The sequence below is a fragment of the Ips typographus genome, linkage group LG2, assembly GCF_016097725.1.
Source record: "Ips typographus isolate SLU linkage group LG2, UJ_Ityp_2.0, whole genome shotgun sequence".
NCBI lineage: Eukaryota > Metazoa > Arthropoda > Insecta > Coleoptera > Curculionidae > Ips > Ips typographus.
In genome coordinates this window covers 20,732,159-20,759,408 of record NC_138423.1, presented here as the reverse complement: position 1 = coordinate 20,759,408, position 27,250 = coordinate 20,732,159, and the positions used below count along the sequence as shown (strand labels likewise).

The 27,250-nt window shown below is 33.6% G+C and overlaps 1 protein-coding gene across 2 annotated transcripts; it reads left to right on the top strand.

Annotated features, from left to right (window-relative positions):
- The first annotated feature begins 866 nt into the window (after positions 1-866).
- On the top strand, positions 867-26,764 carry LOC145724226 (adenosine receptor A2b-like). Of its 2 annotated transcripts, none has more exons than XM_081972379.1 (4): positions 867-1,231; positions 15,249-15,883; positions 20,908-21,184; positions 25,873-26,764. In XM_081972379.1, exons 2-4 carry the CDS (start codon positions 15,312-15,314, stop codon positions 26,410-26,412), a joined length of 1,389 nt encoding a protein of 462 aa, XP_081828505.1. In that variant the 5' UTR covers positions 867-1,231; positions 15,249-15,311; the 3' UTR covers positions 26,413-26,764. The 2 variants fall into 2 exon arrangements, with proteins under 2 accessions (XP_081828505.1, XP_081828503.1); XM_081972377.1 differs by having other exon boundaries at positions 868-1,227.
- The last annotated feature ends 486 nt before the right edge of the window (positions 26,765-27,250 follow it).

Sequence of the window (27,250 nt, the reverse complement as noted above, 5' to 3'; positions counted from 1 at the left end):
GAAACACATCTATTTGGAATTTTATACTTTCAGGTCACTAGTGAGTGGGTTTTGACAGTTATTACAGGTCTCACGTGACTCAAACAACTTATTACAGTGTCCCTTAACGTCCTAACTGTCAAATGTGGCTTTATCGAACTGTGAAGACTACTTATAGTGCTATATTCTTGAAAGAAACACATCTATTTGGAATTTTATACTTTCAGGTCACTAGTGAGTGGGTTTTGACAGTTATTACAGGTCTCACGTGACTCAAACAACTTATTACAGTGTCCCTTAACGTCCTAACTGTCAAATGTGGCTTTATCGAACTGTGAAGACTACTTATAGTGCTATATTCTTGAAAGAAACACATCTATTCGGAATTTTATACTTTCACGTCACTACTGAGTGGGGTTTGACAGTTATGACAGGTGTCACGTGACTCAAACGTATCAAAGTGTCCCTTAACGTCCTAACTGTCAAATTTGGCTTCATGGAACTGTGAAGACTACTTTTAGTGCTATATTCTTGAAAGAAACACATCTAATTGGACTTTTATACTTTCAGGTCACTAGTGAGTGGGTTTTGACAGTTATGACAAGTGTCACGTGACTCAAATAACGTATTAAAGTGTCCCTTAACGTCCTGTCAAATTTGGCTTCATGGAACTGTGAAGACTGCTTATAGTGCTATATTCTTGAAAGAAATAATTGTTGGTTATGTTGTTTGGATAAAAATTCCTCTAAAATCGTAGAATATAAACTGTCACCTGTTATGGATTAAGGTTAAATCCAATCCATGCTTAATCTGGATTAGAATGTGACAGAATAAGCTGACATTGGCAGGTTCCTGTCACATTCTGTATATTCTTCTATTGTTGGTAACTCCTTTTCCTCATTCCAAGAATCTCTAGAATAGTTATTATTAAAAAACTCCTAATTAAGGTCGTACTTGCTTATTGAAACTAGATTTACGGAAAATTCAAAAACCTGGAGGGCGCGTCAATTTTAAATTGCACCAGGTGGATGAAAGTGAAAAGCAGATAATTTCAACGTGGTGGAAATTGTATGTCGGCAGCCGCACGCAATTTGCGCACCCCCTCGAATATCGCGCTCTCAAAGACACGAAGAAGTTTCCCAAAGTTTCAGTTGCCGATGGAAACTCGCAATGGAAACGCGGTGGTGGCGCAAAGTCGGATGACTTCGACGGATATGCGGTGCCTCGTACATTATTAACGTGCATCAGGTGAGTGTTTCATATGTTTTTGTTTTTTTTTTAATCAATTTGGCAAAAACTAACTTTTTTACTCAAATTTATTAGTTTAATTCAATACAGTTTCACTAGCTTTTTAATTTAAAAATACAAACACAATTCAACTATTACACTGTTCACTCTGAATATTTTATGAAGTAGACTTACAAGAATACAATAGAGCACCACTTGAAAAGCTCTTACAATTCGTTCAAAACGAAAGTTTGACTATTTGCAGCAAACTGAACCTGCTGGGACATTACCCTTTCAATTTTGTTAGCTGCCCAACGTCGCTTGAGAATTTCGTCTGTTAAAACCACTTTAAACTTGGATGAAAAAATGCTTTATTGTATAAAGTTGTGAGTGGAATAATAAAATTTTTAAAGTTTTAGACAATTTATTACAGTAACGTAATGGTGAGCCAAAGTTTAAAATTTACTATTGCGTAACAGAACTGAACGAAATTTGTCCCAAACTGATTAAAAAATTTCTGTAAAAACTAGATATTATTAAGAAAAATAAATGCTCTATATAAAAAATTGAACTAAATGTGAGCACTATAAAGTAGTCCAGTATAAAATATACAGAGTGTCCAGATGTTACTTCAGTCTGATTTGTGTAAAAATAATTTGTGTTTGTCATTTTCAAAGTGTCAAATCAATTGATTGTTATTTTAAGTAGTTGAAATACATTTTTGTAGTTTCCCGTGGGTGTAGTATTAAATTTAATACCGTTGCGAATAACGGACAACATTATTTACTTTCTAAAACATCTCGCATTTATTAGTAGCGTCATTATAAATGCCGAAACGCTTTTCAGGGCGGATGTAACCCTGGAAAGTTTCCGCACCTCGTTTAGTTACTCTCTGTTTTGCTTTTCCGAGATGGGATGAGTACCGAAGGGGAAATTAACGAACATATTACCGTCACTCACTTTCGGGATTTCCGGCGCTGCAAAGTGCACTAACAAAATAGTAAATGATCGCCATTTCAATTGGAAACGTCTTGAAAAGCCTTTGACAGAGACCTTATAGTTATTCCAAACTTACCAAGAGCGCTATACAATTTCACGAAAATTAACATCGTATTTTTGCACTTTAATGGTTGCATCTAATAGAAGCTTTTTGATGTATAAAGGTCAAACACAGACGCAATTTAAAGACAAAGGGTTCAAGCAGCCTTACATTAAATTGCACGGAAATTAGTTTTTGTAAGGTCTTACGACCAGATTCAAGGATTGCACTATAACGTACACATTTACTTTTAAAATCATTCAAAGCAATAAGAGTTATTTTACCAAGTTGGAATAATGGTAAGTCTAGGCATGTGCAGGATTTGCGTACATCACAGCACTGTTTGTAGTTTGTGATTGGTAAAAAAAAACAGCAAACTGAAACGTGGACTTCCTTTAAGAGAAAGGATGTTTGGAAGCAAAAGAAGCATTTTCTAGTGTATACCGGAAAAATAATACAGTCTTAATAATTATTATCTTCCTTTTGGATTTTAGGCTCAAAATGTTTTGAACTGCTATACCTTTCTTTTTTTTTGTGATTGAACAACCAAAAAACGACAGAAAATCGTTCCCTTACATTTCAACTTAGAACGACAATTTCAGACCTGAAATACGCTATATTTGTAACGTGGGCGATAAAAAAAGTTGTTAAATTAACTTAATAATCCAGAAACTACCGCTAATGGCACCATATAAGGCTCTAGTGCTTACTAAAGCAAAGGAGCTTAACTCAGTTATTTGGCCAATATTTTACATCACCCACGCAGCAGTTTTCTTGGCTAGTATTTCTCAACGTCCCACGTGCAACTTTCTTGAAAACTCGCATTTATGCACCAACTAAAAATAACACCGAAACCCCATAAGACCCATCGTCCAAGGCTGTAAATAATTTCTCTAGAGATGAATGGAAGTATAATGGGAACTTTGACGGCTTCCGGTACACGGCTACAAAAAGTCAATGTTTTTCAACTGAAAATTAGAGACAAAGTAATGAGAATGTTGCCAATTGTTCGGATTTCCAGTAGCGTCCGAATAAAATTGTTTTAAGTGAAAGTACCCTTAAACGAAAGAAACTTGTCTAACTGTTTGTTCAATCCAAAATATAATAGTTCTACCGCTTGAATGAATCACTCTGTACATTGTATTTATAGTTATGGAGCAAAATTTGACAGTTGTGACGTTAAATGACGTATCAAAAGTGTTCCTTATCGTCATAATTGACAAATTTTGCTCAATTGGTAAACACAACCTACACTGTAATTCCTCAGTTTTTGGGTTTTGTATTTCTGGGCACTGTATTGCTGTAGGTGCACTTTGTAATTTGTAGTTTCATGCCACTGATGAACGGGTTTTGACAGTTATGACAGATGTCACGTGACGTAATAAAAGTATGAAATAGTTCCTTAATGTCAGAACTCTACTTACTATTAATTTACTCTACTTGGAATTTTATACTTTCAGGTCACTAGTGAGTGGGTTTTGACAGTTATGACAGGTGTCACGTGACGCAAACAACGTATTAAAGTATCCCTTAACGTCCTAACTGTCAAATTTAGCTTCATGGAACTGTGAAGACTACTTATAATGCTGTTCTTGAAAAAAACACATCTATTGGGAATTTTATACTTTCAAGTCACTAGTGAGTGGGTTTTTACAGTTATGACACGTGTCACGTGACGCAAACAACGTATTAAAGTATCCCTTAACGTCCTAACTGTCAAATTTGGTTTCATGGAACTGTGAAGACTACTTATAATGCTATTCTTGAAAAAAACACATTTATTTGGAATTTTATACTTTCAAGTCACTAGTGAGTGGGTTTTGACAGGTGTAACGTGACGCAAACAACGTATTAAAGTGTCCCTTTACGTCCTAACTGTCAAATTTGACTTCATGGAACTGTAAAGACTACTTATAATGCTATTTTTGCAAGAAACACATCTATTTGGAATTTTATACTTTCAAGTCTCTAGTGAGTGGGTTTTGACAGTTATGACAGGTGTCACGTGACGCAAACAACGTATTAAAGTGTCCCTTAACGTCCTAACTGTCAAATTTGGCTTCATGGAACTGTGAAGACTACTTATAACGCTATTTTTGAAAGGAACACATCTATTTGGAATTTTATACTTTCAAGTCAATAGTGAGTGGGTTTTGACAGTTATGACAGGTGTCACGTGACGCAAACAACGTATTAAAGTGTCCCTTAACATCCTAACTGTCAAATTTAGCTTCATGGAACTGTGAAGACTACTTATAATGCTATTCTTGAAAGAAACACATTTATTTGGAATTTAATACTTTCAGGTCAATAGTGAGTGGGTTTTGACAGTTATGACAGGTGTCACGTGACGCAAACAACGTATTAAAGTGTCCCTTTACGTCCTAACTGTCAAATTTGACTTCATGGAACTGTAAAGACTACTTATAATGCTATTTTTGCAAGAAACACATCTATTTGGAATTTTATACTTTCAAGTCTCTAGTGAGTGGGTTTTGACAGTTATGACAGGTGTCACGTGACGCAAACAACGTATTAAAGTGTCCCTTAACGTCCTAACTGTCAAATTTGGCTTCATGGAACTGTAAAGACTACTTCTAACGCTATTTTTGAAAGAAACACATCTATTTGGAATTTTATACTTTCAGGTCACTAGTGAGTGGGTTTTGACAGTTATGACAGGTGTCACGTGACGCAAATAACGTATTAAAGTATCCCTTAACGTCCTAACTGTCAGATTTAGCTTCATGGAACTCTGAAGACCACTTACAGAGTGGTTCTTCCAATAATTACATCTACTTAGCATTTTATAATTTCCAAATAGTCCAAATTCCATTGCCTGAATTGTTGCTCTTGATTTATTTTCCTTTTTTCATCATTCTCTAGAATTATCCTAAAATTTATTAAATTCTCTTGGCATTTCCTCTCTGAAAGTAAATTTCTGAGAATTTTTCATTTTCTAGACAATGACTTTGTTTAGAGTTTTGTTCATTGAACATTGAATTTATTCTGTTCAATAAGTTTACATGCGATTCAATTTAAATTGAAAAGTTATGTGTATGCATTAATTTCACGTTTATGATCTTTTTATTGTTTGAATGTAAAATTGATTTCCACCCACTTGAAGTGTAACAAAAAGCAACGATAAGCTCGCGTAGGACTCGCCATAGACGGTAATACAATCAAATTGACATGGAAGCATTGTATTTTATAGCTGAATGACATTACTTGTTCGAATGTTATTTAGTAGCTGCCTGTCTTGTTACTGCCGTTGTTTGCATATCGTTATCATCCAAGCTTTTGTTCGGTTTAGAATATCAGCAGAAACCGCGTGTGTTATTCCTTAGAAACAACAAACTGATTCTTGTCTTGCAAGTTAATAAATTGTATAAAGTTTTATTCATTATATTTTTGGTTTAAACTTACTGCTTAAGTTACCGGAGAGTTTTTAACTTATACAGTTATAACACGGACTTTCCCTACCGTTTTAAGTAATTTTTGGCAACTACTTTAACTGCACTTAAAAACATTGAAAATTAAGGTTTTCAATGTGAATTATTGAAAAACTAACAAGAGGAAGAAAAATTTACAGAATTAAACAATAAAAAAATCTTTAAACTTTCCATGAAGGAAATAAAAAAAACGTTTTATGGCAAAACTGAAATTAATATGCTAGGATAAATTACTTGACCTTCTGTGAGACTGTTTTCTCAACAAGCAATTTTCTCAAACATGAAACCTTAATCGCGGCAGAACGAGCAAAAAAGATTTCCCAGTACAGCAATTATGGCATACGTCTTTGTAATATGTAACGTTACACACTACAATTGAATCAATTACATCATTCTGATCAAATCCAGTACTTAAAGTTTATCTGCCATCGATACAAACGAGCATTACTCACCGAGTCTTTGTCGTCGAATCGAAACCAATTTAAAAATGTAGTGTGACCTGAAATATTAAAGGTCTATTGAACGGAAAACCACAAATTGAAAATCCTTAGAGTACTCGTTACCGTTGAGTTTATATCGGGTTTCGTCCTGATTTATGTCAATTTGGACCTTCATGATTCAGTGTTGCTGAAAATTGATAAATTCTGACGTTTTTAATTAACCTAAGCACAATACGTGTGAAACTGAGCACAATCTGTGCTTGTATGAGACACGTTTTAATGTCTAAACCACCAGAAATTCGAAAATCGGCTATCCTATCAAAAGTTTTCCACCTGAACTGATAAGTTTATAAGAAATGTCAAGAAACCACTCGTGGGAATATCCCAAAATGTTTGAGGAAGGGAAATTCGAGAGATTCAATTTGCCAGCTAAAGTTCAGAGCTTTTTATAATGTATATAGCTATCCGTCTGGGTTTGGACAGGCATTTGATATTTCTACAACAAATAATTGCTTTTTCTACAAGTTTTACCCAAAACAAACTAGAAAAAAATACTGCTTTTCAGCTTGACATTCATCCCATTTAGTTACATCAACAACTGATAAAACTTCATTAAGAAACGCCCACAATGAAGACAAAAATACCGATTTCTAAATCGAAAATAATGTAGTTTTAGATTTGGTTTGTTTTTTCGAATGCCGAAAGTTATAAGCGGCTTGTTGAGAGTGTACTAATCCATTACACAAAAGACAGTTTTTCATTATATTTGAGCTTCGTTCGGATTAGATTGTCTGGGTTCTAGGCTAGTTTTTGGGAATAGAAAAAGCAAATTTTGTAAAAATGGTTTTTCTACGGTCAAGAAATACGTCCTCTGGTGGAAATTCTAACCGTCATTTCTTCGTTTATTTACTTTGAATTTGGTTAGAAATTTAGTACTGGTTGAAGCCACAGTGTGATGTTATTTATAATAATAATTTTAAACATATTTAAGGTCAAAATGTTTTATAAACTAAATTTTACGACTAAAAGACGTCTGTAGGTCACGTGACTATTTTCAAGCATCTTAGTGTTATCTTGATGGTCACTTGACTTTTCTTACAGTTAAAATATCATCCTTGCAGTCACGTGACCATATTTAAAGTAAAAATTTTGCTCGGGAGGTTACGTGACGATTTTTTACGATTAAAAGTAGTTTCTGAAGGTTACATTATTGTTGTCGACTATCAAATTCATCTACCAAAGTCACGTGACTATTTTAAAGCTTTGAATGGAATCTTGGAGATCATTTGACTCTGCTCTTTCTTTGCAGGCACGTGACCATATTTAAAAGATAGTTCCGAAAGTCACGTGACTGTTTTCAATGTCAAAATTGCATCCTTAAGGTTATGTTATCATTTCTACGATTAGGGGCTTAAAAAAGCCACGTGACTGTTTTTAATAAGGTTTCTTAAAGTTTAAATAGCTTCCTTGCAGTCGAGTGACCATATTTAAGGTCAAGAAACTGTTTGTGATGGTCACGCGACGCTTATGACCTTACTCGGCCTAGTTTTCGAGATATAATTTTTTAAACTTGCTGTTGTCAGTAAGTGTAGTTTGTGTCCCGTAGCAACGCACTTAAATATTCCTCAGTACGTCCCTGTTTTTCAAATGATTTCCAGGAAAATTTTTGTGGATATTGCCAAGGGACTGGACTGTCCACATCCAAAAAAAAACAGGACCATACTCGGCATAGTCTTCGAGATATAATTTTTTAAATTTGCTGTTGTCAGTAAGTGTAGTTTGGTCCCCCTGGCAACACACTTAAATGCTACTCAGTACGTCCCTGTTTTTCAAATGGTTTCAAGGAAAATTTTTGTGGATATTGCCAAGGGACTGGACTGTCCACATCCAAAAAAAACAGGACCATACTCGGTATAGTCTTTGAGATATCATTTTTTAAATTTGCTGTTGTCAGTAAGTGTAGTTTGGTCCCCCTGGCAACACACTTAAATGCTACTCAGTACGTCCCTGTTTTTCAAATGGTTTCAAGGAAAATTTTTGTGGATATTGCCAAGGGACTGGACTGTCCACATCCAAAAAAAACAGGACCATACTCGGTATAGTCTTTGAGATATCATTTTTTAAATTTGCTGTTGTCAGTAAGTGTAGTTTGGGCCCCCTAGCAACGCACTTAAATATTCCTCAGTACGTCCCTGTTTTTCAAATGATTTCAAGAAAAATTTTTGTGGATATTGCCAAGGGACTGGACTGTCCACATCCAAAAAAAGCAGGACCATACTCGGTATACTCTTTGAGATATAATTTTTTAAATTTGCTGTTGTCAGTAAGTGTAGTTTGGTCCCCCTGGCAACACACTTAAATGCTACTCAGTACGTCCCTGTTTTTCAAATGGTTTCAAGGAAAATTTTTGTGGATATTGCCAAGGGACTGGACTGTCCACATCCAAAAAAAACAGGACCATACTCGGTATACTCTTTGAGATATAATTTTTTAAATTTGCTGTTGTCAGTAAGTGTAGTTTGGGCCTCCTGGCTACACACTTAAATATTCTTCAGTACGTCCCTGTTTTTCAAATGGTTTCAAGGAAAATTTTTGTGGATATTGCCAAGGGACTGGACTGTCCACATCCAAAAAATTTACCCAAAAAATCAGGACCGTACTTGGTCTTGTTTTTGAGATATAACTTTTTAAATTTGCTGTTGTCAGTAAGTGTAGTTTAGGCCTCCTGACAACCCACTTGAATTTTTCCACAAAATCACCACCGGACAAAATCAAGAGTTTAAATAAAAATAAAGTTCAAATAGCCAACTTGCAGTCACGTGACCATATTTAAGGCCAAATTCACATACTAACAATGATTTATGCAAATCATGCACTTTTCTTTAACATTTTTGACAATAGTCAAAAATAACATATTAGTCGATATTCCAAGACAGATATTTCTAAAAGTGCATAAAATTTTTCAAAACAAAACTGACACAATTTAAAAGGATACGACGGTCAACGGTCTTGTAAGCGACGTTGCCACAAATTACATTTACATTTTTAAACGCGGCCATGAATATTTCCGCAAATTACTCATTCAACCCCGGGTAGTAAATTATGGAGTCTGCAATAAAAACAGGTCGAAAGTTACTTCCTGGGTTTTCCCCATTTTGTTGTGACGATCTGCGAGAAGGAAAAGTGGACAAAACTGGAAACACGGAAACGGTTTGAATAAAGTTGTTATTTTAACGTTTTGTTTCATTTAGCAAATGAAACAAATTTGTTTGATATTTTATACGGTTGTAGTTGTATAATTTGTTTACTAATATTCGCTCCATTTAAAGCTAAAAACCTGTTTTAATCATTTCAGCTGGAGTAGTATTTCATTGTAATAAATGAACTAGTGTTTAAGCTTCTTTCCCATATTTAATTCCAACAAAAGCGGATTTTGAACGTGTTCTAGACCGGAACGAATCGATATTACTCGCTAAAAATAGAATTATTTGAATACACGAATTTCAGGTACATCTGAATAAAGTAAGTATTAATATATGAAATTCAAGGTGTGTTTATTACTTTTACGGTATTAGCCGACGATATTGGGTATTTTAAACGAAATTAAAAAAATCTTAGTCTCAATTATCTTGAAAGATCTCACGAGACAATAAACGTAAAATTTTATTAAAGCGTTTCCGTCTTGGCGCTTTTAAAGTTCTCAATTAACAATAACCAATGTCTAGACGAAAACTTCATTATCTTTCTTTTCCCTGAGGCGTGAAAGTGCAACAGCCTTCAACTATTGCATTCGGTAGGAAATATTCAGTAGTCAAATCTGAATATGAACTGGTAAGTTTCCAGTTTTAGAGTTACTGAATTATTCAAAGGGATTGATTTTGGTTTTAGGGACTGTTCACCTCGAATTTAAATTATGCGACAGTTTTAATTACTCTCTGTCCCAGGAGAAGTATCAGTGCACCTCTGTCTTAGATTAGTTCTTATTCGATATTTTATGGAGCGTTTTTTTTCTTCTGATGGGGTCCTTATTATAATTGGCGTTTATAATTGAAACATTCAACTTTAATAAAAAATCTACTAATAACCGCAACATTAAAAAAAATCAAGCGTTAATTTTAAAGTGATGTAGGTTGCGAGTTTTCTAACTTTTGGTTCTTTTAAGAAATATTATTATGGCAATTAAGACTTATTAGTCCTTTGAAATCTTCAATTAATCCTAATTTTCTTAGGTTATTATTTTGATGAACAGACTGACCTAATTATTTTGAAAACTAATTTAGAACAAAACAACAGTACTAAATTTGTAATGCAAAGCACACCTGTCTGTTAATTAATTTGAATTTCCCCAACAGGAAAGCCGCATTGCCGTCGACTAATGATATCAAAATATTCCAGCAACTGTTAATTTTATTAGCTACGTCAAGTATTAAACGAATTTTACACGTTATTCAGTGAAAATTTGGGTCAATCATCAAAGCATGTGCTATTAAAATTTAATTTAACCCAACTTTCCTGATATTACTTTCTAGTCAAAAAAAAGTAAAACACAAAAACTTTCAATTTATAGGTTTCAGTTACCCTGGTGACAAAAAGTCAATATAATGGCACGAGATAGACCGTAAAATTTTCACAATCTTTCTGTGTCACTTTAACGAAATAATGGATGGCCTTTTAGATACTGAACGGGACAAACCGGAAGTTTTTTCTTTTAGCAAAAAGATAGTCCGATTAAATGATGCTCTCAAATTACTTTTAATAGTGATGAATGATCAAAGTGGAAGTGAATGGTAAAGTTTCAATTTATTGAAAAGTTGGCAATGGTCATTCTATATTCCCCCTAAATTAAAGCTTTTTGTCCAGTTGAAAAGTCCTTGTGCTATTTTTAGGACAAAACGAGTACCTCAGAGAAATAGTCTCAGATTGATAGCTTGTAGATGAAAAATTATAAAAAAAATCTGAAGAAACCTGGACGTTACCATTTTTTGTATTCTAACGCATGTTTAACACTGCAGTTTAATGTCAAAGAAAGGTATCAGGGACAATCTGTATTTTAATTGTCAAGACATTTTAATTTCCTGTTTGGATTAAGTGGCTAGCAATTTACCGGAAAATATCCGTTTTAAATCTAACTTAATGATTAATGATAACCCAAAAAATAGAGATTATTAAGCCCGTGTTCAATGTCAAGTTTGATAAATATAGGTTGTTCAGGTGAAAAATGGGAAAACCCAATGGAAATCCTCTCCACGATTAGTTTACCCTCTGTCCCTGTCCTATTTTTGGGACATAATAGAGTCCCGGTTATTGTCCAGGCGTTGGATGACCCAAAATAAAGGATAAAACAACGAAAAATGCGATTTTCACACTGGAAAATTCGTGTTTGTCAAATTGGGAAACACGTGGCCATGAAGCGTGTTCAACGAGAGAGGATAATGCCCGAACTGATTAATTCTAACGTCAATAACACTGATCTCACTCAAAGTTTGAATTGAAAAAAAAAGCGAATTTTATTAGCTGAGTGATTGTTTATAATAAAAAAAACAGATAATTATCACAGAGATTCTATAACCAAACCTTTAGTACAAATTTGTTACTGGTTTACCAATTTACAGATCCTAAAATTCAATATAGCTTATGATGAAGGTTTCTGGCAACTTTTGGGAGATTCTGAATAGTAAGTTAAAGGTTTTTGGTATTTTCCAAACAACTCAACAAGAAAAAACAATTCTTAGAAGGTTTAGGATACTTTTGAAGGTTACTGGCAACTTTCGGGGGATTTTGAGTATAATTTGGAAAACTTTGGCATTTCCCGAACAACTTATAGGTCTCTGGCAATTTCAACAAATTTTTAGATGGTTTAAATCACTTTTGAAGGTTTCTGGCAACTTTTGGGAGATTCTGAATAGTCAGTTAAAGGTTTTTGGTATTTTCCAAACAACTCAACAAGAAAAAAAAATTCTTAGAAGGTTTAGGATACTTTTGAAGGTTACTGGCAACTTTTGGGGGATTTTGAGTAGAATTTAGAAGACTTTGGCATTTCCCGAACAACCCTATAGGTCTCTTTCAATTTCAAAACATTTTTAGATGGTTTAAAACACTTTTGAAGGTTTTTGGTAATTTTTGTGAGATTTTGAGTAGCATTTAGGAAACTCTGGCATTTTCTAAACAACTCTACAGGTGTTTGGCATCTTCAAAAAATTCTTAGAAGGTTTAGGAGGCTTCTAAAAGTTCCTGGCAATTTTTGGGGAATTTTGAGTACACTTTTAGAGAACTCTGGCATTTTCAAAAATTTCTTGGAAGGTTTAGGACACTTTTGAGGGTTTCTGGCAGTTTCAATATAAAAACGAACTAAATCATTAACGTTATCCGGCTAAAATACAGAAAATGTATATGTTTTGGTGCAGAAGTTTATTTTGATGAGTGTATATCTAAAGTTTAGTCATTTTTCTGACAAATGAATAAGCCAGTTTTCTGGAAATTCATTTAATTACTGATGAGTGGAATTAGTCAAAGTGAGTTCAAAAGTGTGGCATATTCTTTGAAAAATTAGGCAAAATTGTCCTCCATTTCCTTCATTGAGATTTTCTGGTAAATGTTTAAAATAACGGGCAATTTTGTGTGAGTCTGTTCGTTGGAATTTCTTGGAAAAAGGCATTACTAGTCGATTTTTCATTCTGCTTATTTACACGACCGTATATGCACTCCAGGAAGAGGTGCCATACACTTAAAACCCAATCCGGAGTCACAAAGTACTTTCGCATTGCATATGAAATACACAAACGGCGCTTTCTACGTGGCAGAAGTGGAGTGACGCATACATATTACATAAGTAGTGAGCCTCAATGGAAAACTTACAATATACTCGAAAGGAACGTTTATTCAATAAAAAAGAAATCTTTAGCAATTCGGTAGCAAATCACAAAGAAACCGCTTTCACGTTGAGAAATATACACAACAATCAGTTGTAGTTTCTTTCTCATTGATTTCTCTATGGTCCAAAAGAGACTCCATGAAGACAATGGAAGAAATAATACTTTCCTGTCGCCGGTTTCAGCCGGACATATAAAACCGTACTTTTATTGGTCTGAGACATCCGCAAGTGTAAACGGGAAAATCTAATTGAAAAATGAAACAAACCAATATGTAACCTCCCACGTTCTATTGAAAACATTATTTCCCAAACAAATAGGGTAACTAAACAATTTTGTACGGTCAATATTGGAGCGGTAGGAAAGTTGTTGCAACGTGTTTTTTTGTCAGTAAATAGTACAGTAATTCGTATAGGCAAACAAGAAGTAGGTAAACTCATCTAAAATGTATTGCTCTAGGCATTACGGGAAAATCGTTTACTTTTAAGATGTAGATATAAACTGAACGAGTTAATTCAAATTTGTTTGTGTATTTGTTCATGATCTTTTTGGATCTACTTAATCAATTCAATTTTAACATTTTGCCACTTGTATACAGAGTGCCATCAATTCGTTGGAATCTCGGAACAGTCAAAAATTCCGATTACTTCCGGAGATATTCAAAATAAACCGAAATTTTAAAGTTAAAGATGACATTTTTCTGGTTACGTGACTGTTTTTGATAAATATCAACTTAACTTTACAGTGTTGCCTGCTGCGAATTTACGTGCATTTAGAATTTTAGCTTTTCCAACTGTTACAATTTAATTTACAGACTTTTCAGGAGTAAAGGTGGCATTTTCCGTGTCACATGACTGTTGTTGACATGTGTCAATCTAACTTTACAGTGTTGACAGCTGCAATTTTAATCATCAAGGGACCGAAAGTCGCGATGATGTAAATTGACAGCTGGTCCATATATTGTTTTGTTAAACTACGTCATCGTGCACCGCCCTCTGTACAAGAAAGCCTAGAATGTCACTTTTAATGGCGGCGTTAGCGGTTTTCGTTTTGTACACAAACCTATGCAGATGCAGTAGAAAATATGTTTTTTTTATTTTTTCGTGTAGTTGATTAGAAGTTGTGAGTGAAAAATCAAAGAACGCTTCATTCCTGATCCAGATATGTATAGATATGGCTTTTTATACCCAAAGTCCAGCCAAAGAAAGTTTGGTTAGAACCCTTTGTCCTGGAAAGTACAACAAACTAATGTGAAAACTGCTCAATAAAAGGAAATTTGGAAATGCTTGAAGCTAGGTAAGCAAAACTGGTAAATGGGTTTTATATTATTACCAAGACCTTTCTTTTAAAATGTAAATGTCCCAATGGAACTTCTAAAAGTTGTCCTGTTTCTTCAGAGTAAACCTTTGTTGCTCTCAAAATGCAGGCGGCCTCAAAATGTAACTCACATACCTATGTATGTAAGAGGCAATAAGTTTACTGAATGAGAAAGCATATTGTACTTACCACTGAGTATTGTGTTGGAGTAAAATCATTCCAGTTCAAAGCTTTCAACCACTGTTGGGTTCGAGCATGGTCTTTTGGAAAGTAAAAGACTGACACTTTTGGGCCTTTCACCAAATTGCTTTTACAATTTGGCAAACAACAAGTGGACAGCATATTGTAGAGTAGCAATAAGTATTGTAGCAATAGAATTTAAGTTAAAAAACCAACAACAAATTATAGAACAATGAAGGAACAATAACAATAGTGATAACACAATAAAATGAATACAAACTACACTTTCACTAGAACAATAAACATATAAACAACAATATATAATAGCAAACAAAAATTACTTTGGCAAGTAATCCCAAGTCTTGACTTTAAACCTTAAAAATTAATTTAATCATCGAAAAACTCAATTTCCAAAATACAAACAAATGCAAACTGTCAACCACTATTTCGGCCATATTGGAATTTTTGGCATGCACCTTTTTGGATTTCTTGTACAGAGGGCGGTGCATCGTGACGTCAAATTTCCTCTGCACACTAACTGGATGGTTATCTCACAACAGTTATTTTCTATAGGGATCTTAAACTTGACTGGTTGACAGAATTCCAGGTCAGTAAGTTCTGCTGCATATCTTGATTGAACTACCATGAGTCACAACAGCAATTTCGAGTTGTTTACCCCTCTCCCCTAATAAGTCAGATTACGTAGAGCAACCGCAAAATAATTGGCAATATTTATTTTTTCCAGAAAAGAAGCACATCAACATTAAAATCAGAGCTAGGCAACCAAACTAACCTCAATGATCGCTCAATGGACGACCTCCTGTTCAACTACAGTCAACTTGCTTTGATCGGAACGAACCACGCCGACTTCACCACGGACAATCTGTCCGAAGTCAACATCAGTAAATCCGTCACCAAACTAACATCACCGCTGGCTGTCACTATTGTAGTGCTGCTCGCGTTCCTCCTCTCTCCCATGATCCTGATCGGTAATTCGCTAGTGCTGGTCGCCATGTATCGATTCAAACGGTTACGGACCCCCAGTAACTATCTAGTGATGTCGCTAGCCACTAGCGACTTGGGAGTAGGGATGTTTATGCCCGTCGGGTTCTATCTCGAACTGAATGGTGCCAACACGTTTCCCAGTCTGCAGGTGTGTTTGTTTAGTTACGGGGTAGTGATCAGTTTGTGTTGTGTGTCGGTGCTAGTGATGGTCGCTATTGCGGTCGATCGATTTACGTCCCTAGCTAGACCGTTGCGGTATAATAACCTTATTACACACTCGGCAGTTGAAAGATACATAGTGATTTTTTGGGTGTATTCCAGTTTGGTAGGGTTCAGTCCGTTGACGTATACTCTATTTTTAGGAACCAAAAAAAAGTAAGTGTCTTTTTTATGAGAAATAGTTTTAGTTACAGAAAATTTGCCAATTGGTTTGCTATGGTGCTAAACTGACCAATTCTACTAATTTGGTTCGCAGAGGGTTTCCGAGTTTGAAGTTTGTCGAAGCAAAATAGTAGAATTTGTCACTTTCTTCCTTTTTGGGAATTAAGTTATTTTACTCTTTACTTTCTCTAACTACCTGAAGCTACAACAGGATCTTATTATAAAACTTAATAATACTCATTTAATGGTAAATTGTAATACTCATTTATATTCTACTTACCTAAAGCAAGCAAACAAGAATCGAAAATACAAATTTTGTGGGCCATTAAGTTTTCTATTTTTGTTTCGTTCAAACCCCAAGGGTCTCAAACCGCTTCTCTAATAAAAACACAATGTATTTAAGCTGAATAACGCAAAAACACTACAAAATTATTAGGTACAATATAACTTACGTTTTATTGCGGTAAGCTACGAACTAGGACACTGTGGATTTACCACCCCATACACTTTCCCTTTTTCCTATTAAATAACGCCGCAAAAGAAGCTTAAGGGAGCAGCCCTGGTGACCTAACCGCAATACCCTTATTTATTGTTGCCACTTAATTAAATCCCAAAACCTTGACCAACCTCACTTTATTAAAGCTTCGCAGCTAAGCTCTTGGATGCAACTAGATCCCTTTTTATCGCCACAACACAACTAGTCAACGGCAGGAAAAATGAGAAACGTGGTAAGAATGAAAATTGTCGAAAAATATTAAGAACCAATTTATGTTTTCTGTTTCATGGTCCAGAATAAATTACACTACAATGTTTGAAATTGACTTACACTGATCGACAAAATTAGTGCACAATCTGCAAATTTCTTTACTTAGTATTGTAAAAAATTATTTCTAGTTAATACAATTTGTAAACTAAACTCAAGTATCTCTTGAAAACTGAAGAAAACTGAGAATCGTGATCACTCACAACTTGTGACGTTATTTCTCTCATTGACATCAATCCCGAGCTATACAGGGTAGTCCAGTTTTAAGTGTCAATAATTCACCATTTGATAGCCAATCAAAAAATAAGTTGACTTGCAATGTGTCATTTTTCTGAAACACGTTTCCTAAGGAAGATACAGTCCTCCAAATTTCAATTTAAAAAATCGTTTTATAGTTTAAAACTGAACATCCAAGACTTGTGAATGTCCAAATTTGTACTGAATAGTCTAAAAACTTTTTTACTACTAGGAATGGTCTTATATTCGCTTTCTCAGACTGCCGTCTTGGTTGAGTGTCTGAAACTGGCATTCAAGAACTAAAAAAAGTCCGGAAATGAAGACAAAGATTGTATTGTGCATGAAACTCATTTTTTACTACTAAAAATAATATAAAAGTTGACTTTTAATGCTAGAACTGACTTTACTAGGACTAAATAGAGTCCAAAAGTATATTTTCAAGACTTTAATTGGTGTACAACTGAATTTTCTGGACTGAACAACAAGTCTAGAAGTAAATTAAATTTTCGGACTATTTTATTTCTAAAAATTAGTTCTCTAAAACTACTAACTCTAAACTATTATTGTAGCATTTGGTACCAAAATTTTTTACTTTTATTACTGAAGAAACTTGACTTTTGGAAATAGTCTTAAACTCGATTTTTCAGTCTTAAAAAGCACTAAAAACAGTCTGAATTTCTTAGAGGTGCTACAATTTATTGCACCTATGAGTGTAGAAGTCAATTTAATAGTGAAGAAGCTTGAAATAACATTTTCAAGACTATGGTCAGTGGACAAACTAGCTTTTAGGCCTGATGCCTTTGAGGCACTGAAAACAGTCTAGTTTATTAAGAAATACCCGAATTTTTAGCACTGAGGTGTCTAGAAGTCGATTTAATAGTGACAAAGCTTCGAATGCTATTTTAAGTCTATGAAGAATGTAAAAATTGTTTTTTAAGTTTGCTATGTCAATAACTTGGTGAAGATAGTCTTGAAACTCGATTTTCCAAGCTGAAAGCAGTTTTGAAGCACTAAAAATAGTCCAGGATTCGAAGAAAATGAAAAGCAAAGTAAAAAGTTCGAAAAGTTCGTTTTCAAGACAATTGAACATGAATCTAATGTTAATGTCCTGCATCTAAGACTATTTTCAAGACTAAAATATTGAAATTTGTCTTCAAATTATGAAAACTTACTTCAAATGCAAATTTTAAGCTTCTGATGTAACTTTTCATTAGTTCAGTTACATTTTGGGGTTCAAGTCAATTTTTAAGGTTTAAATGTATGAATTTGTTGTAACAAATTCTTGAAAAAGTAGTTTTTATGTCTACAAGTCAATTTTTAGTATTAAAGTCTCTCGATTTGCATGAAAACTGGTTACAAACACAATTTTTAAGCTTCTGAAATTTTTATCTTTTCTAATTCAATTTTCAAAACTAAAGTTTTTTAGTTTGTCTGGAAACTATGAAAACTGGCTACAATATTATTTTTTAAACTTCTTAAGTGAATTTTCTGTTTCCAAGACAATTTTTAAGTTGGGTTGGGTTAGTTTTGGGTTGACCGTAATAACGTGTAATAAAGTGCTTGTTCCAAATTTGATCAATATTGCTCCAACGGTCTGACAGTTATGACAAAAAAAACGATTTTTTAAACAGAAATTTGAAGTACTGTATTTTCCTTAGGAAGCACTTTTCAGGAAAATAACATAATGAATGTCAACTTAGTTTTCAATTGGCTATGGATTGGTGAATTATTGACTTTTAAAACTGGACCACCCTGTATTTACAGAACCGCAGAACGAACTACCCTTTTTATGGCCTTTTGAATCTGATCAGTCCATCTGGACATTAATTCTTGAACGCAGGGAGTAGAATTTCCGAGGGAAGTGATGATAGAATATGACAGAACTGGTTGGCAATGGCAGGTTTCTGTAATGATGATAATGATAATTTCTTTTGATCTGTGTTAATAAATCTGTCTTTCCAAATCTTACATGATATGGTTCCTTTCTAAAGGTTCTGTCAATTGTAGAGTGTTGGAAGGATCAACTTCCATGATTTTGGTCTTTGTCCAGTTTAGCAATGTCTGTGACCTTCAAGGTTTAGGTTTCTGCCCCATATAATGCTATATTGGCATAGGAGGAGGAGATCCAACATTTCCTCTTCTGACGCAGCTATTAGTGTTGTATCGTCTGCATATGTCAGATTTGTAATCTCTTTACTAGCAATTGGGATTCCTCTATGCTAATCATCCAATGCCTTTCTTACGTATTCTCCATAGATGTTTAAGAGAGCTGGAGAGAGGATGCATTCCTGACGAACACCCCTGCAGGTTTTGAATGGGAGCTCTATTCTGATCTTGGCCATACTGTTGTAAAAGTTTCTTATGAGTGCAATTAGATGTTCAGGCACTCCCATATCTTCCATTTAACACAGTCAAAGGTTTTTTGATAGTCCAAAAAGCAGTTGACCATTGATGTATTGAATTCGGATGCGGGTCTATGGATCCAGATAAGTCCCTAAAAGTCGCTTTATAATACCAAATAGAATACTCAAGTTTCAGAATAGAATCTTCTCCTCCCAAGTTTACGAGATATTGCCGTTTAAAAAATAACATTTTTCATGAGATTTTAAGATTTTCCAACTTTTTGAGGTCAAAATGACAGTTTGGTCTCTAAACTTTCTGGTGCAAACACCATAGTTGTTCTTTGCAGCAAATAATATTTTCAATTCGAATAAAACTAAAAAAGAAACGGACCGATGAAGAATGTATTTGCAAAATTCAAGCTTGGAATAAGCAATTTGGTTAGACCCTCGACTCATTAAAGTATACTTTAGGCAATCAGGCGTAATTTTAATTTTCCTCCAGACTACTAAATTTCCACGATCGGGCTCTGTTAACCAGGTTTCATTTCCTGGGCTGTGGCCTTAATCGCACTTTTACTGTTTATTAAAAAAAGAACGATTTTAAAAAGAGAGTAAACATTATTGGAAGGGTACGAGTGTTCTGTGAATAAATCAACAATACCGACCTAGTTCCGTAAATCGATGATTAAAGGTAAAACTAATTTATGAGTCAGGGAGACCAGTTGATCCTTTTAAAATTCAAGGAAAACATAATTAAAACTTTTATGCGCTCAAGAAATTTTACTAAATGGTGGGTGTAAACATAGAATATTCTGAGCCTGTAAAGATGTTTTGAGTCAAAGACACGTGTTTAATCTAACTATGTAATCTGAATTAATCCTTTTAATCTGAACGTGTTGGACAAACATTTACTTCCGGCTTGTTATATGCCTCGTCCTGGATCTCAATTGCAAGTGCTCGATTTATAGCTTTACGTGCTTGAAACTAGTTTGGAATGCTTAAGCATGTTTAAGTGCTTTGTTTTCGCGATTTTTTCCTTCATTGTACTAGCAACCAATAAAATTCAAAGAACTTTTCTAGTTCGACCAATAAGAGCCGTTTTGTGTGATGAAATCACTAGCTGGTAAAATTTAACAGTGATTAAACACTACCAAGCTTCTTGATTGATATTAAACAAAACAGGGTTTAGACACATATATAATTTAAGTTATTCTTTTCAATATTAACAATAAATAAATCATTACAACGTAGTTTTCATTAAATATTCCAATAAATTAAAATAAGTTCAATATTGTGGAAATCGATCAGGAAATTGAAAATAATAAAGCAAACGTTGAGAAATGTGTGTTTTCAGGAAATAATCTTGACATGTACCCCTCGTTCTTCACGTTTTATCACGTAAAATGTGCATTGGTACTTTTTTTGCAAAATTTTTCTTTTAGGCAAATAGTTTCACTAAATAATTGTTTGAAAAAAATCTATCGTCGAATTATTTAGTCTCAATCATTTTCCAAACAAAATTTTGCAAAAAACCACCTATGCACAGTTTACCCGATAAAACTTAAACGTCTCGGGATATAACCTATGAAAGTTAACTGCAAGAAATGCAATTTATTAAAATTATTAATCAGCTTTGAATCCAAAACAATGCCCTAACTTAACACTGTTTGTTACAGTTTTCCTCCGGACTGCTCCTTCGGCGATATGGTAGAGAAACCGGTCCAATTGTTTATGTTTTGCGCGGTCTACGGTCCCAGTTCGCTAGTTTTGCTAGTTTGCTACGGTTACATTTATTTCGTAGCCAGAGGGCACGCAAGGGCCATAAGGTCGGAACAGCAACAGTCTGTGCACAGACAACAGCAACATTATACAGGAGCTGTAGGACCGCCCAGATACGGTCTGGCTCTGGCTATTACGTCTGGATTGTTTATCGGATTGTGGATGCCTTTTCAGGTAAGAAAACTCTCCTGTTATCTCAATAATGTGATGTCATTACAAATAATGAAAACAGCAAAAACGTTTATTTATACGGTTCGAAATACTATACAGGGTGGTCCAGTTTTAAGTGTCAATAATTCACCATTCAATAGCCAATTAAAAAATAAGCTGACTTGCATTATGTCATTTTTCTGAAAAACGTTTCCTAAGGAACTTACAGTCCTTCAAATTTCAATTTAAAAAATCGTTTTATAGTGTAAAACTGAACATTCAAGACTTGTGAGAGTCCAAATTTGTACCGAATAGTCTAAAAACTTGCTATTTACTACTAGGAATAGTCTTATAATTTGTTTTCTCAAACTGCCATCCTGGTCGAGTGTCTGAAACTGGATTTCAAGAACTAAAAACAGTCCGGAAATCAAGACAAAGATTGTATTGTGCATGAAACTCATTTTTTACTTCTAAAGATAATCTAAAAGTTAACTTTTAAAGCTAGAACTGACTTTACTAGGACTAAAGAGAGTCCAAAAGTCTATTTTCAGGACTTCAATTGGTGTACAACTCAATTTTCTGGACTGGAACAAGTCTAGAAGTAAATTAAATTTTCGAACTATTTCATTTCTAAAAATTAGTTCTCAAGACTAATATCGTAGCATTTGATATCAAAATTTTTTACTTTTATTACTGAAGAAACTTAACTTTTCGAAATAGTCTTAAACTCGATTTTTCAGTCTTTAAAAGCACTAAAAACAGTCTGAATTTCTTAAAGATGCTACAATTTATTGCACCTATGATGAGTGTAGAAGTCAATTTAATACTGAAGAAGCTTGAAATAACATTTTCAAGACTGTGGACAGTGTAGAAATTGGCTTTTAGACCTGATAAGTCAAAAACTTTGTAAAGATAGTCTTGAAACTCGATTTGAGGTACTGAAAACAGTCTTGTCATTGTTTTTAAGTTTGCTGTGTCAATAACTTGGTAAAGATAGTCTTGAAACTCGATTTTCCAAGCTGAAAGCAGTTTTGAAAAACTAAAAATAGTCCAGAATTCTGAGAAAATTAAAAGCAAAGTTAAAAGCAAGAAAAGTTAGTTTTCAAGACAATTTTCATGAATCTAATGTCAATGTCCTCTATCTAAGACTATTTTCAAAACTAAAATATTGAAATTTGTCTTAAAATTATGAAAACTTACTTCAAATGCAAATTTTAAGCTTCTGATGTTACTTTTCATTAATTCATAGTCACTTTTTGGTGTTGAAGTCAATTTTTAAGGTTTAAATGTATGAAGTTGTAGTAAAAAATTCTAGAAAAAGTAGTTTTTTATGTCTACAAGTACAAATCAATTTTCAATATTAAAGTCTCTCAATTTGCATGAAAACTAGTTACAAACACATATTTTAAGCTTCTGACATCACTTTTATCTTTTCTCATTCAATTTTCAAAACTAAAGTTTTTCAGTTTATCTGGAAACTATGAAAACTAGCTACAATTAAATTTTTTAAGCTTCTTAAGTGAATTTTCTGTTATTATGTTAAGACAATTTTTAAGTTGGGTTGAGTTAGTTTTGGGTCTTTGAACTTCTCGTACAGAAAGTTTCAAATCAGAATTTTATAAGAGATAATTTCTTTTTCATCGTAAACAATGAAATTAAAAAAAACACGTAATTTTTTAATAATATCTAGAGACGTAGAAGATAAGGCAAAAACATTAAAACCATCTTCCTGTGTCTAGGCTACTAGAGAATTTTGGCAAACGTCATTCATAATGAGTATTAATTTCATAATGCGTGTTCCAAATTTGATCAAAATTGTTCCAACGGTTTGACAGTTATGACTGTATTTTCCTTAGGAATCATTTTTCAGGATAATTACATAATACATGTCAACTTATTTTTTAATTGGCTATGGATTGGTGAATTATTGACATTTAAAACTGGACCACCCTGTATTTGTGCTTTAAGCTATCAAAATTACAATTCTAATGCTACACTGATAGTTTTTTGCAGTCTAATGATCGTATTTAGAACATATGTTCAATTTTAACTTAGACCGTCAGTGTAAATATCCAATTACAGTTACGTAATGACCTTCTTTACGCACAGTTTTAGAAAAGAAAACGCACGGTTGTTTAAGGCCGGTCCATAAACCATGAACTGATCTAATCTTGGATGAAACTGTTTTCTTGTTTTGTCAAAGTATATTAGATTCTTTATAAGATTTCATATAGCGAGCTCTTAGGCATTTTACGCACTCGCCACTATGCGGCTTTGTGCGTAACTTTCGTGCCATTTCGTGCGTAAAATGCTTCTTACATCACTAGCTATGTAATATTCTATTTTTTTAAATTAAATCCTGTACTTTCTTTCAAAGAAATAGTGTAAAAGTTTCATTCTGTACACTGTAGTGCCAGTAAAACCAGAATAAACGAATTAATAATACAATTGTACAACTCGAGCTTAAATGGAGTTTAGCTTTGAATGTGACAGTACGAATGAAAAAAGTCACAATCTCTTTAACTTTAGCTTGGTTTAAAGAAGTCCTAAGTTATTCTGGCAAAGTACTACGACAAAATTTGAACACTAAAATCGTTAAAAGATCACAACACAACTTCACTAGCGTAAAAAAAAATATTAAAACCTTTTTTCGGCAACTAAATGGAATTAAGTGGTAAGGAATGCATGAAAGGGTGCCCTAAATTATTGCAACAACGGAAAGGTTCTCTTATTAAAAGGTTTTCCAAGTCTTTTACGTATACCGGGCTCTACAACTTATTATTTCATTAGCACGAGGAAATCAACGGCTCCGACGGACGCTTTTGAATTGTAGATTCACTCTACTCCTTTGAAGTTTGTTTCATTATTTAAGTTTACAGTTGTTAATTAGTAAAGTGAAAGTACAGACTTTACACTTTAAAGTGCTGAAAAATTTGCATTATCAGACGTAAATTAAAAGACTAGTTGCAAATAATGTATAAATTTGAAAATGTAGAAGGAGAATTAAAGCTGCAATGATATGTGCTAAAGAACAACAAAGAACCAGATTTATATTTTGGTAATTAATCAATACAGTATACAGAACAGGAATAAAGCCAGATTCCCAATCCTTTCAGACTTTTACAGAAGTTTCTAAAACTTATCAGAATGTTCTAGAGTATTTGGCAACGAGTAGTTTGGATGCAGTAACATCTTATTATCAGCCTCAAAAATAGAGAATGTCTTCATGATTGCAAACCTTTAAAACGCAGAATATTATTAATGGATTGTATGTTTGTACTGAATTTTAGACCACTTTGTTTTAATAATTTTTAGATATTTAAACTAGTTTCAGTGATTCTCATAAAAAATACAAACCATGTATATTATAATTTTTATAGAACAATGCGCTTAAGTTTCAAATGCATTCGCTTTTTTCCACGTGCCTCACCTCAATCCGCAATCAACTAGGCGGATACCCCTTGACATACTAATTACGATTTTATTGTGAAAGTCGTATATTAAAACGGATTTTCCAGCTTTTCCAAGAGGATTTTAAAGGATTTCCTATTAAAGATAGAGCCAATGGTACCCTAGTGTTTGCTATTACTTAGACACTTGATATAAACTTTGTTGCTTAGCAAACCTAACCTTTTCCTGGATTTAATATTTCAGTATTAAATTTTAATAAGATGATTCGATTATCGCATCTTGGGGTTTAGGAACATACCCTGACCTTCCTAAAAGGGTTTATATTAACTAATTCAGCAGCATGAATATGCGTTTAGGAAGGGTGTGTTATTAGTTTGATTTATTAAGTGTTAGTAAATTGAAATACTGTGTTTATGATCCGCTGTAAAGCAATTATTTTAATTATTACAAATTAAAGCTGACGCACATGGTGTAATTTGTAATTTTGCAATTCAATGACGGTAACTGTTGCTAGTAATTTTTTTGTCTGGTGGTCTACAACAGCATCCATAAATTTGTTCTGATTAATAACAAATTCAGTTTTATTTTATCATAATTTGAGGAATTTACAAGGTGACAAACAATAGTATAAATTTTGAGTTATTTTTGAAAAATTGCTAAAAGATTTCTAATTTGAAAATTTTTTAAATTTGACTGAACATTGTTAGAACAACTTTTGTACTTTTGAGATATCATCATAATTTTTTTCTTTGTAGACATTTGGTTTTTTATCTAGTCAAAATGAGCTTGCGTTTTGCTTTAAAATTATATATTTTGAAATAGCTCGTTTTTGGTTTTTTGAAAATTTTCTTGACAAATTGACAAACTACCAAAAATTTTCTACACATGTAGACTTACTATAAATTCAACTTAACCTGAATTATTGCTAATTTAAAGTAATTGGTGCTAAAATTGACAAACTTTTTTAGTAACTGCAAGTTGCATAAAGTGAACTCATGAAGTTTAATTAATCACGTGACTTTTGACAAGTACGAACTTGAAGTAGTAGGAACTATTTATTTAAAATCAAGTTTTTCTCCTAGACTGCACTACTGTAACATGGAATCATTTCAGATTCGAACATTGTCAATATCTTACTTCTTCCTCTAAACTGTTAAATAATTCACACCAATGGCTAATTGCTCCAATGTCTTTAAAACGTCAGAGTCAAAACTACATTTAGCTGAAACTGTTATTAGTTTTTTTGATTTTTTTGTAAAGTTGTTTTATTTAAAAATCTAAAAATATTTTTTCTGTCACAGATTTGTATGCTTCTGGACGTCTTCTTCGAAACAAAAATCCTCACCACCTGGATCTACATCTACCTGGCTCTACCGATTCTAGCCAGCAGCGCATTCAACCCCTGGATCTACGGTTACCGTAATGCTGAACTGAGAGCTGGTGTTCGTAAAGTGGTGGACGACATCCTCAACACTTTGGGCTTTACTTATCGTAGCCATCAAATTTCCGATCGAGACCAAATACCTCCCAGTGTGGCGGCCACCGCTGGTGAGCCGGCCACCTTCATTAACCACGTCCAAGGAAACGGTCTGTGCTGGAAATCCGAAGGTGATTTCCTTCTGGTCCCTATAGCGCGTCCCGAAAGTTCTGGAGTAATTTCCAGTGCTGAAAGCCAGAAAATGTACTGCAGCAATCCGAAGATTATTCTACCGTGCGAAAGCCCCAGGTTGATGCTCAAGAGCAGTAGAAGCATGGTGGAGAGTTTGGCAATGATTCGTGGTTCGGATGTGTTGATCGTTAAGGGTGGTAATGCTATGAAACACGGGTCCAGTGTGTTATAGAGTTCTTCCATATCAACGTAGAAAGTTATATTTATCTTTGTCTGACTTGAAAGCTTTCTAGAGAAAGAGTTATTTTGTATAGTGTTCTGTGATGATTGAAACTGTTGCGGATGGTAGGAAAGGGATCAACTATTGTTAGTAGTAGTAAATTTATTTTAAATTATGTACGGTTCTAAGAATCTTAACGTAAAAGATGTTTTTATCTGACCGGACCCTGTTGTAATTCCTAAGTATTTATTATACATAGTAATATATAGGCAAATTTTATCAGTATTATATATAGGATAAACTATGACAAATTTATGTTTTTATAAATTTAAAGTGTAATACATCGTATATATTTAAGGTAAAACTTTGTTTGATTTCAAGCCTCCGTACATTTTACTATCTAATTTGTGGAATTATACTTAACAAGAAATGTGAGTACATAAAGATTAAAGTCATGTGGTTTAATTAGAATAAACTTGACTTTTTGAGAACAATTTACATAAAAAGCAAATCGAATGAAAAAATTCAACGTAATTATGTAATTTTTGATACGTTAGACAAATTTCGTTTCATACAACAAATGAAAATCAAAAATTATTATTTTTTTTAAATTTCTTGTAATAGTTTTTAGATTCCAGTAGTAGAGTACCGTTTAAAGGAGAACAAGTTCCTATTCTACCAATGCCAGGAAATCACTATAAATAGGTTAGGTTAGGTCGTTTTGAGACTGACTGCAACAAAAAAATTTATGAAATTATATCAATAAAATTATATTCTATATTTTTTTCAGAAAAATAATTAATCATAAAATTAGGACGAAAACTTTTTGAAATTATAAAAAAGCTAACGT

Excerpts from the sequence above, each read along its gene's own strand:
- LOC145724226 (XM_081972379.1), top strand. The coding sequence starts at position 15,312 with ATGGACGACCTCCTGTTCAACTACAGTCAACTTGCTTTGATCGGAACG. Across the intron at positions 15,884-20,907 it reads TTTTTAGGAACCAAAAAAAA|TTTTCCTCCGGACTGCTCCT; the intron begins GTAAGTGTCTTT and ends TGTTTGTTACAG. Across the intron at positions 21,185-25,872 it reads GATTGTGGATGCCTTTTCAG|ATTTGTATGCTTCTGGACGT; the intron begins GTAAGAAAACTC and ends TTTCTGTCACAG.